Below are 15,161 nucleotides of genomic sequence, written 5' to 3' on the forward strand. Positions count from 1 at the left end.
CTGACTCCTCAGTCTTAGTGCTTTTTAGCCTCAGACTAGAGTTCTGTTTCCAATTGAATAATTGTGTGCTTGTGAAACTTTTCTTATGACCCTAAACTTCAGCAAATGCAAAAGTCGCTGGTAAACTTTTAGTGTTGGTTTTCATTCCTAATAAAAAGCACCCTTTGGGAATATTTAAGTTTTAATTGAATTTTATTTTTAACAAACAGAAGATTTATAACATAGATACATGTACTTGGGGCCAAAAGTTTGACGTAAAATTTTGATTTGTAAAAAAATACTGTAAAATGTCAAATAGATGTGGTATTGGCCAAGAAACCTGGAATTTTCTAGATATTCATGTAGAGGGACAAATTATCACTACCTTCCAGTAGTTTAAATTCTTAAAGCTACAAAGTAAAATTATCACAAATGTTTGTGTATCTTTTTTATACACAAAAATTTTCCACGTCCACTGTTGTCTTTGATCTTCACAACATCCCTATTAGCTGAGCATTGCTGTAATATTCATTTTGCAAAGTCAGAAGGGCAAAAATTAAGAGTCTCTAAGCTGACCCTCCTGGGTTCAGATTCTGGCTCTGTCACCTACTGCTGTGTAACCTTAGCTGCTTCTCTGAGCCATGGTGTCCTTGACTATTAAATCATGCCTCATAGAGTTTTGTGAGGATAAAATGTGGAAAATACTTTGAACAGTATCTGAAAGATAGTAAGCACTCAGCAGGTTTGGTTATTGTTGTTGCTATTAATAATAGTATGTATTATAACAGATACACGATCTGAAACCAGCGGATTTTTATGTTTTGTATTGTTAGGGTGATGGCAGGGGAGATGGAAAATAGTTGACCTATTCAAGATGCATTTTGAAGGCAGGCTCAGCAGGAGAGCATTTGTTGATGGTTTGGAGATAGAGAATGAGAGAAAGGAGGGGCTGCTGAGGAACTCTAGGGACTCTGACTCGAGCATCGAAGGGGCATTTTTAACAGAAGCCTGGTGGATAGCAGTGTCGTTGACAGTGGGCAAGACTGGGTCGTTGGCGGTACCATTGGTTGGGCAAGAATATGGGGTAGAATTAAGATACTCAGGTGAATAGTCGCAGTAGATATTTGGATCTGCAAATCTGTGGCTTAGAGGAATGACCTGGACTGGATGTTTGCATGTGTATCTTTTATGTTGTGTAGTTCGTAGACGGGAAAGAGCATCTCACTTGGAGTCAGAAAAGCTGGGGTTGGTTATTTGGGTATTTTGTTTTGGATGCAAGATCTGATTGCATGCACATCTATGTGCACTATGTCTAAAGTCAGTAAGACTGTTGTCCAACTTGTGGAAACTTATTTCATTACTCTAAAATCCATCTTGCATAAAATAATGCACTGACTTTTAACAGCATTCTAGTCTATCAGCTATGAATGAGGCAGGTTAAAAATGAAAATATGTGTATCACTCAGAGACATATTTCCCTTTTTCAATTTGTATTTACTATGCTAGTGTCTTTGGTGCTTTAAAATTTTTATTGGTAGTTATAGCCAGTCAGAGTAAAATATGAACTGAGAGAATACTCTGGAACTCATTTTGTGTAGAGGACCAAGAGGAGAACATGCAATCATGAAATTCTCTTTAAATCATGTTCTCTAGTTTTCCTCTGCCAGTAAGTTTCTAGTTGTTGGTGGCCAGCTCACGAACAAAAACGGACATTTCAAGATGTTTGTGTTCCAATTTAATTGAGAGAAAGAGTTCCAATGTTAATATAATTAAAGGTCAAGTCTACAAACCATTTTCTTTTACTTTGCACCAAGCACCTGGTATGCTGTCCGTGCTCAATAGTTATTGGAATAGTGTGCCTTCATTTTTCATTTAACCTTTGCGTATTAGCTTTTGCCAGACTGCTCTCATTATCCCATACGCAGCAGACAATCTGGAAGAATGCACAGGTGTTACGTAGACGTATAGCGCCTACGTGGACTCACAACAATTTAATGTCAACTATGCTGTAGGTTAAACATTTTTCCCGTAGACTTAACGCCAAATACATTTCCTGGATGTTTTTATAATCAGGTATTTTAAGTTATTTAAAAAATGAAAGAATTCTTTATTTAGATTTTATTAAGTGAGGCAGCACAAATGATTTCTAGAACTTGAAACTTGGACCTGTTCCTCAAACAGCTGGAATCCTGCCTCTTTACGCCCTACAGGTAATTCTAGTGAGTATAAGAAAAAAATTATGATGTCTGTTATGTGTGTAACGTATAGATACCTTAATTATCCTGATGCATCACAAATGTAGTATTAAGAAATGGTTAGAGCCTTTGGATTTTTATTTTTAAGAGAATATCAACATCCATATGGGTATTAGCACCTCCTAAAGTTTTTTATTTAATAATTTTTAAATCAGTGATATTCTTTGCTTTACCATCTTCTTGACTAGTCTCTTCCAATAATTAGTGCGACTTCCAGAAAAGTGAACACTGTTTTCTCTTACCTCGAGTGGAATATAATTAAGATAGAAAATATGGCATTAAAAATGTAAAGACCATGTATAGGAAATATACACTCTCCATTTCTAACCCATGTTATGTTATTTATCTTTATCTATTCATTTAGATTAACTGAACTAACGTTGTTCTAAATAAATGTAGATAATAGAAACTTAATTCCTTTTTGAATCTATTCAAATGAATGGGAACCCTCTTTTCCTACACATCCCAATAGATAAATGTGTCGTAGTTCTAATGGCCCACGTGGCATCACCCTGAACATAGTTGAATAATACAAACATGATCATAACTCGTAAAGAAAACTCTTGTTTCTGGCGTCATTTTTCCAGCGCTGTTATTACAGTTTCCTATTTGGTCCTCAACTCGGCTTACAGACTGGTTTGGGTTTGCTTAGTGACAGTTACTGCCTCTGAGGATCGTATGCTTTTCTCTAATTCTCATGTTCAGTGCTATTTCTGTTTTTTTATTTTACTGCATGAGCTACCTACTGTTTTGCTTTTCGGCCTTGGGTTTTGTGTTAGTGCTTCCACACATCCCCATAGACTTTCTTTTCTTCCTTGGTGTGATTATTCTTTTCATGAGAGGGTCAGAATTTGTGTGTCTTGGTGACATGTACTTGTATATGATCCACGCCTGGTGAAGTGGATTTGATGAGTCAAACTTCAGCCTCTGACGCACAACCAGCCCCTCGTATGCATTTGCTGACCAATAAGAAATAGAGCTTATTGGCTGATATTCCACGGGAAAAGTTAAAAATTTTATCATTCAAATTTTGTTCCAGTTCATTATTCCCTTTAGCATTGAGTACTGAAATTCTGAAGTTATTTTCTTTTTGTAAAACCTAACTCAATGTAAATATATTTGGACTTTTCAATGAGTAACGTTTATGAACGGAAGGCTCAGCTAAGATCGTTTTGCGTTGTCTCTTCGTCTGTCTTTGGTCATCGTGGGTGATATTTATTTTCTAAGCTTCTGGAAGGCTTTTTGTAAGTTTGTGCAAAATCTTTGAAAATAGGAGAAAGAAGGAAGTGAGGGAGAGAGGGAAGGAGGGGAGAGAGGAAAAAAGAAATCATATTATTCTTAATCATATTTTTTCCCAAATCAGGATGACACCTATAGGTTGTTTTACTAGATAGAAAATCATTAGTGTAATATTTCTGCTGTAGTGTTTAAATGTGCACGTTTATTTCAGATATAACCAGAAGATTAGAGTGAGCATTATTGCTTTTTATTCATATACTTCGTCTCCCTTTACATCGTGTTGGAAATGCTTTGTGTAACAAATTCTTTAAAAGTCGATTTTAGCACTTAGGTAAATTGTTACCAGTTTCTTTTACCTCCCCATAGTTCTTCTGGGTGTGAAACTCTTACGCCTCTATCTTCTTTCTAAGAATGTGTGTTATATTTACAACCATTTTGAATCCCCTGTTACACGTGTTAAATCGTGCTATTGCTTTCCTCCGTAGAATGATCTGAAGGTGCTGTTTACCTCACTGGCGGACAACAAGTACATCATTCTGCAGAAGCTGGCAAATGTGTTTGAACAGCCTGTGGCAGAGCAAATAGAGGTATTTACAGCTGCCTTTTTCCAGAAGAGCAAATGCATAGAGTAGCTAGGATTTACTATGAAATTTCAAATAGTCTATGAGAGATTAATGGCTTACATAGCTTGTTTGTCAGATATTTTCTTTTTAAGTGCCAGGTTTGAATAACTGGCTGGGTTACATTGACTCTGTCACTTACTTCTGCATGGAACTAGGAAACGTGAGATAGGAAAAGGTGTCAGTGACAGATGCTGACCTGAACAAGTTTGCCACCTAACAATGAGATCAGCCCTGAACCTTGATGACATATTACAGAAAGTCACACTGTCCTGGTACAGATGGGGCGCTGTGGCCATGCTTAAGAGGGATCGATTGCCTCCAGCAGGGGTAGGATCAGGAAGATTTTGTAAAGGGAAATATGAACTGGACTTAGAATTTTGGACACGCAGAGACTGGAAAGACAGAGATCTAAGTGAAGAGGACAGCAGGAACAAAGGCTGACTAAATGTTCGACAATTCCAAGCACTTCAGGGAAAAGCACTCATCCTGTTTAGCTGAACTTACCATGAATGAAAGTGATTGAGGGGAAATGAGGTTGGATAAGAAAATTTGAGGGACCAGCCCAGCCCGGTGGTGCAGTGGTTAAGTGCACACATTCCACTTCGGCAGCCCGGGGTTCACTGGTTTGGAACCTGGGTGCAGACATGACACTGCTTGGCAAGCCATGCTGTGGTAGCCGTCCCACATATAAAGTAGAGGAAGATGGGCATGGATGTTAGCTCAGGGCCAGTCTTCCTCAGCAAAAAAGAAGAGGATTGGCAGCAGATGTTAGTTCAGGGCTAATCTTCCTCAAAAAAAAAAAAAAAAGAAAAGAAAATTTGAGGCAGCTGGTAGGGCTTGATGAATGTGAGAGAATTTGAACTTTTTTCTACAAACCATTGGTTTCTAAACTATGTTGACTGCACACCTCATTAGTTTAAAAAAAAAAAAAAGCCCACACCGCAAATAGATGAATATTTACTTAAATTATAAGAAGGTACTATATTATAAAGCATACACACAAATGAAAATTAGAAATGAATGTGGCTGAATATCAATGAAGGAGTGTTTTATCCTCAGAGATCATCTCACACATTTTTGGATACTTGGACTCACCTTGAGACCAATGGCAGTGAAAAGTCACTGAGGGCATTTGAGGGTGAGACTGAATGTCAGTGGCCAGATCCTGCTCCTGGAAGGTTGACATGGCGGACCAGGTCAGGAAGCAAGATATCCATCATGAGGCTTCACGTAGTTGAACTGATGAGAAGGAATGAGAGATTCAAACTAGTGTAATGGCAGTGAAAAGAGGGAGGAGAGAAGACGTGGGAAGGATGTTACACAGAATAGCTCCTGTTTCATAAGTGAAGTAATTATGAAAAGTGTGTGTGGTAACACAATTTCATAACCTTATTTCAGTAGCCCTCTAAATGTTCTATGGGTGGATCATAGAGAATCCTGCAAATATTTCTCTATGTAAAGACAGATTGATGGATCGATCTATCTATCTGAGATCACTTAAAATAGTTTGCAAAATTATATGTGAATGTGTATTTTTCTTGACCACAATTTCATGTGCTTTTTAAGGCAATCTCTCATTTTCCCCTAATTAGAAACCATTCTTCCATGTCGTATCTTCAACTCGAAAGGATCTTTTTTTTTTTACTTTATTTTTTAAATTTTGGCTCATAATGTCCCTAGATCCAAAAAAAGATTTGAACAACTATAATGATGCTTTGCCTTGAATTTCTCATGTGAAATATAGGATGTGTATGATCACAAGTGACATTTTTGCTAATTATTGACCAATGCAACTAAAGTAAATGCCAAGATAAAAATAGATTATTTCTTTGAACTAACGGAAAGCGACTAAAAATGTATTCATTCCATCCCAGCCTCCTTGGATGTAAAAGGTAGTAACAGCAGAAGGCAAGGGGATGACGCCCCTCAGTTCTGTTCATCTTGTGAGTCGTGTCATTCTGAGCTAGAGCAGACCTGTGGCCCGTGAGCCTGGGGCACAGCTGTCTTCCAGAGATCTCTACTACCGTTCTGAGAATTTCCTTCACTTTCCCTTTGTTGGAGCTTCTCTTTTCTGAGTCTCAATCTCAAGTCTTTCTCTTTATTGTCTTGCTTCCTTGTTTTGTTCGGGCATATCCTTACTAAGAAAGGATGCATGAGAGGAATATTTTTCAATATTTTACATGTCTGAAAATGTTCTGATGCTGTGCTCACATTTTGTCGATAGCTGGGCTCTTTATAAAATTCTTGGTTGGAAATCATTTTCTTTTAGAGTTTTTTGTTTTTTTGTGAGGGAGATTGGCCCTGAGCTAACATCTGTTGCTAATCTTCCTCTTCTTGCTTGAGGAAGACTGTCACTGAGTTAACATCCATGTCAGTCCTTGTCTGTCTTATGTTGGATGCCACCACAGTGTGGCTCAACGAGTGGTGCTAGGTCCACACCTGGATTCTGAAACTATGAACCCTGGGCCACTGAAGCAGAACACGGGAACTTAACTGCTATGCCACCAGGCTGGACCCCTCTTTTAGAGTTTTGAGGGTTTTGCTTCATTGTTTTCTAGCTTCCTGTGTTGGCTTGAGGAATCTAAAATCCTAAGTCCCAAATGTCCCCAGTGGTCTGAACTTTCCCAATGGCATGCCTTGGGGAGGGTCTATTTAATCCACTGGACTGGGAGCTCAATGGACTTTTTTTTTCTTTTGAGGACGATTAGCCCTGAGGTAACAGCTGCTGCCAATCCTCCTCTTTTTGCTGAGGAAAACTGGCCCTGAGCTAACATCCATGCCCATCCTCCTCTGCTTTATATGTGGGATGCCTACCACAGCATGGCTTGCCAACTGGTGCCATGTCTGCACCCGGAATCCAAACCGGCGAACCCCAGGCTGCCTAAGCAGAACGTGCGAACTTCACTGCTGTACCACTGGGCCGGCCCCTCAGTGGACTTTTTTGATTTGGCAGCTCTCATCTTTCCATTCTGGAACATTTTCTGATAATTTATTTAATATTTTTCATTCCTTCATTTTATCTGTCTCCCTTTCCGGAACTCCTTTTAGGCAAAAGTTGGATATTCTATTTCAGTCCTCTAATTTTCTTCTCAGGTGACATTTCTCTCTGTGTCTTTTTGCTGTGCTTTCTGGAGATTTCCTTGACTTCAATTCCGAACTCTTCTTCTGAGTTGTGCATTTCTGCTTTCATGTGTTTAATTTTCCCAGAACTCATTTTGGTGCTTTGAATGATCCTTTTTTTGTAGTATCCTGTTCTTGTTTAAATAGATACGTTATCTTTTGCCATCTCTCTGGATATAGTAATGATTTTTTTGGTTGAATTTTTTTTTCCTTTATAATCTCTGTTTCCCTCTGAGTTGCTTTTATTTGTTTGCTCATTTTGGTCTCTATATTTCATGCTAGAGGGTTTTCTCAGACACATGGAAATCCTTTGTCGTCCTTCACGTTGAGGTTGGAGGACTAAGCAGCTGAATAGGCACTTGGTGTGTGGATGAGGCTTGAGAATTTTGAGATTTATTGGAGGAAGATCTATGTGGGCTATTTGTTGGAGAATCCTCGTGTCAAATTTTTAGATCTTTTCTATCAATCTTTTCATATTTTCTCCCCTCTCCTGTCTGGAGAGTAGAGACGTGGTTCAGCCCTCTAGAACATAGGAGCTCCACGTTCAGCATTCTGTGATCATTCAGTCACTTTATTGTCCTGTTTTCAGTCAACTACTCAAGCCTGCAACTGTGTCTGGTGCCCCTCAGTCCACAGACTGTTTTATGTTCTCCAGAAGAATAAACTTTCAATTCTTCACCGAGGAGAGAAAGGGGCAGTGTGGAATGAGGAAGGGGATGTGGGAATTTAACTGCTTTTTAAGCAGCTTTTCACCAACCTTCCTTCTTTAGCATCCCACCCCTCTTCATGGAGAGTTAGAGATCCCTGTTGTAAATTTGGTGGTGTTGATCCCCTGCTGGTTTAGGATTCAGCTTTCTCAGAATCCTGAAGTCAGTTCTCATGTATCCTTCTGATTTCTAGCTTTAAAAACTTTATTGCTGTTGTCTTCTTTCTTGTTTTCTTGTTCTTGTGGATTTATGGGGGTGGGGGGAACCCAACAAAAACAAGCAAACAAAATCTTTGCTGTGGTTGTAGTGGGGATGTGGGAAAGAGAAAATAGGACACATGTGTTTCATCTGCCATCTGGAGTCCACGTTCTTTTCATCCTTCAAGGGCAACTGAGGTTGCGTCTCTTCTCAAAGCCTGCTTCGACTGCTCCGGGATTCACTGGTATCTCCCTTCTCCAGAGTCTTCTCTCTGGGATGAGTCGCATCAAGTTTAGCGCCTAATTGTGTTCAGCCTTCTTCTGTTTTCCTCCAGCTCTGAGTCAGCCTAACAGTAAGCTTGAAGACCAAGATGAGCTCTTGTTCTGCGTCTACAGACCTCACTCTGGGAGGCCAAGGCTTAGCAGTAGCAGCCACCTTCATACTTATTGATTGCTTGGTCTTCTACTAAACAAAGAGTAGGCTTTCCCTGACTATGTTGTAACATATTTTCCTCTTGCCTCACAGAATCTCTCTGCAAAGATGCTCAAAACTGCATTTCAGGAAATCAAAACACGATCCCCTAGAAAATCTTAGACAAATCCCTTTTTTTAACTCTGTCCTAGGTCGTGCTTCTTTTCAGATGTTGCTATTCATGAATTCCCTTATTTATTCAAGGAAGCCATTGTTCTCCCGGCGCTCTGTGCGAAGTCCCTCCTACCTCCTCAGCGTTAATATAGCTGATCTTAATAAGGGCCTTCTTCCCTTTTCCGTGTAGTAGATGACCATGGTTTTTAATGTTCTGTGGAAATGACTCATTTCGTGGGCATTGAAAATATTTTATGTGGAGAGAAGAGGAACAAATATAGAGGCATGAGAATCACATTATGTGTGGCCAATTGTTGGTGAGAGCTGTAATGAAATGTTGTAATTCTTCCATAGGCAATACAACAGGCTGAAGATGGGCTCAAGGAATTGGACGCAGGAATCATTGAGTTAAAGAGGCGTGGTGACAAGTTGCAGATTGAGCAACCTTCCATGCAAGAGCTTTCCAAACTCCAGGTATGATTTTCTACCAATAGCGTTCAGCTTCAATGATACATCCTAACTAGAAGTGGCAAGACAAAATTATTTTCTCTCCTTTTTTGGTTTTTCTTTATAAAATTCATGTCATGTAGGTCCTAATGTTCCTTCCAAGTAACTCGTAGAAAATTTTCTGAAACTTTTACCATATTTCGTGCCATAAAATAAACTGTATTCGCATCCTTCTAAGATCCTTTTTTTCCCCTGACATTTACTTTATTATTATTCTGATGGCTAAGCATTGTGGTATAGTTCTGTTGTGGCATATTGTTTTCTACTCTAGAAAATATAATAATTAGCAATCCAACCTAGAAAAATTAAAAGAGGGATATCTACTGTGAAAAAACAAAAGTCAACCTAGTAAATATCTAATTGCCTTTATTAAGCGATTCATGAATGGGGCAGCACCCACTCTAGTAAGTAGAGACATACCCTGAGGGGTAATACAAAATGGAAAGTTTTTATAGGAAGGAGAGTGGGACAAGGAGGTTATTAGCAAAAGGCAAGAAAGGATTATTTGGGCTGTGGACATCTTCTCTGGGGAGAAAGGAACTGCCAAGGGATGTGTCATGCCCATCACCTTTGCTCCGTCTGGAGAATGGAGAGGGCCCATGTGACAGAGTACCTTGTTGGTGCTGACCAGAAGATTCCAGACTGCTTGATGAAGATACATTTCCTGGGAAGGTCAACACTGCAGTTAGGTTAGGTATTAAATCTAAGTTTAAAATCATGGGCGATAGCACAGGTGACACCCTTTGGGTACTGTGGTTTTAACTTTAACCCTACCCTGTATTGTACTGTAGCCCCAAAATTACTTTAAAGAAAAAATACTCAAGCTAATACTTTTTAGAAAGTGGTTTTTCTCAGGTGTTCAAAAGTATAGTTTATCTTTCATACCTGTTTGAATGGAAGACAGACATTGTTTCAATTCCAGAATGAAAAAAAATTAAACTACAAGGTAGCTGACATCCAAATAGACTTCCTGGTGTCCTTCAGGAGTACAGAATAACTTTGGGTTGATTTGCTTTCCTAGATCTGGCACCTAGACAAAATCTGATATTTGAGTGGTAGGGAGATACTGGAATATTAGACCAGTAAAATTTAGCATTTGATAGGCAATATAGTTAAGTTATATTAAGAAAAAATTGTGTACAGTGACACACACCCAATAAGTTTTCCTTATTATGCCTTCTTATAGAGCTCTGGAGGGATTAATAGTGTGAGTCCAGCACAGGGTCACAAGTTCTTCCTTTAGAGAAAATAAAATAGCTCTGTTTTAAAAAGAGCATTTTTATTTTAACTGTCTCATTCCGTTATCTAACATGTCATCATGTCATGAGTCCACTGCCCCCACTCTGTCCCTTTTAGACAGTTTTCTGACAGAGCTTAAATGTCAGGTGTAAGAGTCAAACGTCATAGTTGTAAATAGGCATTAAAGTTGAACTTTTCCAGATTGAGCCATTTTGGCCCGCTAAACATGAATATGATATGTTAATCAGGTCCATATGGCTCAAATAAATTTTGTGTTTGGTGTATCATCATCTCCTAAAAAGTCTTTCCAGTTTAAATAGTTATTTATTTACTCCACCACATTTGGCAAAAACATTACCTTTTTAGGTCATAAAGTCTTTTTGCTCACATTAAACTCCTCAATTTCTCTAGCTCTTTATATGAGGAATAGTCCAAACTCTGATTATTATTTAACAGACAAAATATGAAGGATACTATATTCAGTTACTCTAGAATTATGTAAACATTGAGAACATTATGAAAATTAGAATTACGTTTTCTGTGACATTTCCTTCAGCCAGATGAACAATTTTTCAACATTTTAACTCCACATCTCACCATAAACTCTTGACATCCTGAGAGGACAGTTGTCAAGTCTACCTCATGTCACGTGTAGGTGACATTTTGGCATATTCTTTGGAATGTTAAAATGTTTAGCTTATCTTTTTTTTGTGTGAGTAAGATGGTCGTTGAGCTAACATCCGTGCCAATCCTCCTCTATTTTTTGTGGGATGCCACCACAGTGTGGCTTGATGAGCAGTGCTAGGTCTGTGCCTGGGATCCGAACCTGTGAACCCCAGGACGCCGAAGCAGAGCAGGTGAACTTAATTACTACACCACTGGGCCAGCCCCTTAGCTTATCTATTTTGAAAGAAGTTTTCAAAGTGAGGCTCCTAGGAAAGACAGTGAGGTGACCTATCTGCAGGGCCTCGTGCAGGTCAGATGCCTGAAGGAGCATCCTTGGTTGGGCTGTAGGTTTGGTAGGTAATATGCTCTTAGAGAGGAGCCAAAACATGAGTTGAGAGTGAGTATCTCTGTCTGTTTCTTAGGACATGTATGATGAACTGATGATGACCATTGGCTCCCGGCGGACTGGTCTGAACCAGAATCTTGCACTCAAGAGTCAGTATGAACGAGCCCTGCAAGATCTGGCCGACCTGCTAGAAACCGGGCGAGAGAAGATGGCAGGCAATCAGAAGATTATTGTGTCTTCCAAAGAAGAAATCCAACAACTACTTGACAAACACAAGGTAAAAAAAAAAAAGAGGAAGAAAATGTCATTGTGAAAGCATATTCTCATTCACTGATGCATATGTAGTAAAACCTAATATTATCAATCTTTTGTGAGTCCCTACTTGCATAAGTTACTCATTAAAATGGTTGACAAATGTGTATTTTTTTTTCTTTAGGAAGATTGGCCCTGTGCTAACATCTGTTGCCAATCTTCCCCCTTTTTTCCCCCCCCAAAGTCCCCCAGTACATAGTTGTGTATTCTAGTTGTAGCTTCTTCTATGTGGGATGCCTCCATAGCATGGCTTGATGAGTGGTGCCAGTCTGCCCCCAGGATCCAAACCAGCAAATCCCAGGCCGCCGAAGCAGAGCACCTGAGCTTAACCACTCAGCCAAGGGCCCAGCCCCCAACAAGTGTGCATTCAAACCCACTGGCATTCAGCAGCACAGAAAAATTATAGTGCTCCTGTAATTTTGCAAGTTAAAAAGGATACCAGCCTTACCATGCATAATCCAACTTGGTAGGGCTGAGGTCACTCCACCGGTGTGTACTGTAACCAAGTTTGGGTTAGACATTCCTCCTTAGCAAAGGAATGCGTGTTTAACGTGCACACACAAATAACTGGCATTTTTAGCAATGATTACAGAAACAGCAATGTTGCCAGTCCAGAAACTCGAACTCCCAGAGTGTGGGACTTTTCTAGAGGGAAACTTTAAAAATCCCATTGGGTTATAGATGGTTAACATTCTACCATTATGGAGCTCTCTGGTGGCTTACAAAGGTGGATTTTTTTGTTTTTTTTGGAGTTGTACTTCTTGCTATTTTTTCCCAGAGTTTTTTGTCCAAAACTTCGTGATTTATTAAAGTCTTATCATTTGGCTTTGGAAACACTGCTTTAAAGTTCACAGCTGGTTTTTCTCAAACCTTTGACCGTAGCAATAAAATATCGTCCTGAGTTGTTCCAGAGGGGAAGCTAGGATCGATGTGTGTAAATAACAGGGAAATGGAGCTCAATAGATGGAGAACTCTAAAAGGAGGAGGCTGCCGTTGGATACACAGCCCTCCTGACCTTGAGAAGATTGTCCAAGGCCGTCGGGGGAGATGGAGTCGCAAAAGGAATATAAGCTTTCAGTGGATATTGGGCTCAATGACCTCCAAGTTCTCTTCCAAGTTTAAGATTCGATGATATAATAATTGTCAGTTAAAAATAATGATTCTAGCTTCTATTGACCAGACTCTTTTCTGAGGGGGGAGTTCTATAGTGACCTTGAGCACATTACATCGACTGTGTGTTCAGTGTCCTCACCTGTAAAAGAGAAATAAAACTACCTACCTCACAGGGTTGTTCTAAGGATTAAAATAGTCAGTAAACTGTGCATAGAGTGCCCAGCAAGGAGTACACATTAAATATTATTAATCCCCAGTCCTTCAGTTCTACCCACGATGTTGGGAACAGGAAATATGATAAGCCCTGTCTCCCTCCTCTGGGGACTTTTACACATAAAAAGTAACATTTCAAACCACATTTGCAGGATTGTGCAAGGCCCTACAATTCTGTTGTCTGTAGGTATAATATGAGGGAAATTTAAAATGATATATAATACCAGTCAGTATGTGTCAAGCTGTGCTTGGCAGTGAGTATTAAGCATCACAAATGCTCTGGGAATTCAGAAAAGTGGCTCAAGCCCAGCCATAGAGGAAGGGAAGTCGTGAATGGGTCGAGTGAGCATATCTTGGGATGTACCGAATGTAATCAGAGGCTAAAGATGGGGCCATGGGAGCTGATGTGTCCAGGCACAAAGGGGGCGAGTTTGTGTGGTGGGGTTAGTGAGAGTCCACCCACATTGTACAGGGCCAAGGAATTCAGAGGGCAGAGGAGCTTTATCAGCAGCTGGTCACATACAAAGGGCTTTGTTTTGGGGACAGTATCTGCAGCCCAGTAGGTGCACTTGAGTGGGGGGACAAGAGAGGCCAGTTAGGAGACCCAAGCCCCTTGTCTCTGCAGAATGTGGTGAGCGCCCAGGTAAGGCGGAGGCCAGCCAGGGTGGACCACTATTGCTGACGTCTTAAGGGAGTCCATCAGCTTTCACACTTGAAGCAGTTTTTATCGTAGTCTATGAGTGAGTTGCTGACCTCTTTCTGCCTGGAAAATTGCAGGAATACTTTCAGGGCCTGGAGTCTCATATGATCTTGACTGAAACGCTCTTCAGAAAGATAATCAGCTTTGCAGTCCACCAGGAGACTCAGTTCCATGCAGACCTGATGGCGCAGGCTTCAGCCGTGCTGAAACGGGCTCACAAGAGGGGTGTAGAGTTGGAGTACGTTCTAGAGGTGAGCCTAGTGACGTGGCACCTTCCCGACAGCAAACTCCCTACTGGCAGCAGACTTAAGCCCAGATGTATTTATTCATGCGATTTGCCTCGTATGACCGTGAAACTCTCTGGGACTCAGCATCGTGTCACATTGTCCGCCTCGTATTTCCTATTTATATTTGGATAAAAGCTGTGCTCTACTGTGAGTCAGCTCGAGGACTGCTGACTTTGGACTGGGCATGACGATATAGGGGTTTTGATAGTCAAACTGAAAAACTGCTGACCTTTGCTATAAATTCTTGAAAAAGACTTCAAATGATTAAAAAAAAGATCTTCCAATTTTAAGTAAAATAAAAATCTGAATTTAGCAGTAAGTTATTTAAGAGTTCATTTTAGTAGATTGTTTATACTATATATTCAGATTTCTTAAATGTCTGGTTTTTGTAATTTGCAAATGTGTTTAGTTCATTTACTACATGATATAAACACACTGATCCCTTTTACTTAAATCACATCGTCATCACTCGGGTAAAGAATGAAACCATGCATATCAGATGTTTACTGTGTTCCAGGTTTGCTGCATACATCCTCACAATGGACAGGATAGTTATTATTATCCCCATTTTTTAATGTTGAAAATGAGGTTCAGAGAAGTTTTTTTTTTTGTTTTTGAGAAAGACTAGCCCTGAGCTAACACCTCCTGCCAATCCTCCCCTTTTTGCTGAGGAAGACTGGCCCTGAGCTAACATCTGTGCCCATCTTCCTCTACTTTATATGTGGGACGCCTACCACAGCATGGCTTGCCAAGCGGTGCCATGTCCACACCCGGAATCCGAATCAGTGAACCCTGGGCTGCTGAAGCAGAATGCACGCACTTATCCGCTGCCCCACCGGGCTGGCCCCTAGAGAAGTTTAATAACTTGCCCATGCTCATATAGTTAGTTGGTTGCAGATGCTAAAGCTCGTTCACAATGCTTTTCAGGGTCACCATCTGATTATTTGCTTCAAAGCCATTTTTTGCTTCCCAAAGCAAACCCCCAACACAAACATCACCAACATAACTTTAAGGAGAATTTGTCAAGTGTATATTTTGCACACAAAGAGGAATGCTATTCCTTAATGAGGAT

The 15,161-nt window shown here is 40.1% G+C and overlaps 1 protein-coding gene across 28 annotated transcripts in view; it reads left to right on the forward strand.

Moving 5' to 3' along the window:
* The window catches only part of SYNE1 (spectrin repeat containing nuclear envelope protein 1), a 445,076-nt gene that overhangs the window by 324,432 nt on the left and 105,483 nt on the right, over window positions 1–15,161 (forward strand). For all 28 annotated transcript variants that reach the window (XM_070488115.1, XM_070487809.1, XM_044761490.2 and 25 more), the window contains 4 exons: window positions 3,959–4,060; window positions 9,061–9,180; window positions 11,541–11,741; window positions 13,880–14,053. In XM_070488115.1, coding sequence (XP_070344216.1) covers window positions 3,959–4,060; window positions 9,061–9,180; window positions 11,541–11,741; window positions 13,880–14,053 — 597 coding nt within the window. The remainder of the gene's footprint in view (window positions 1–3,958; window positions 4,061–9,060; window positions 9,181–11,540; window positions 11,742–13,879; window positions 14,054–15,161) is intronic.

This window comes from Equus asinus, chromosome 1 (genome assembly GCF_041296235.1).
Source record: "Equus asinus isolate D_3611 breed Donkey chromosome 1, EquAss-T2T_v2, whole genome shotgun sequence".
Classification (NCBI taxonomy): Eukaryota; Metazoa; Chordata; class Mammalia; order Perissodactyla; family Equidae; genus Equus; species Equus asinus.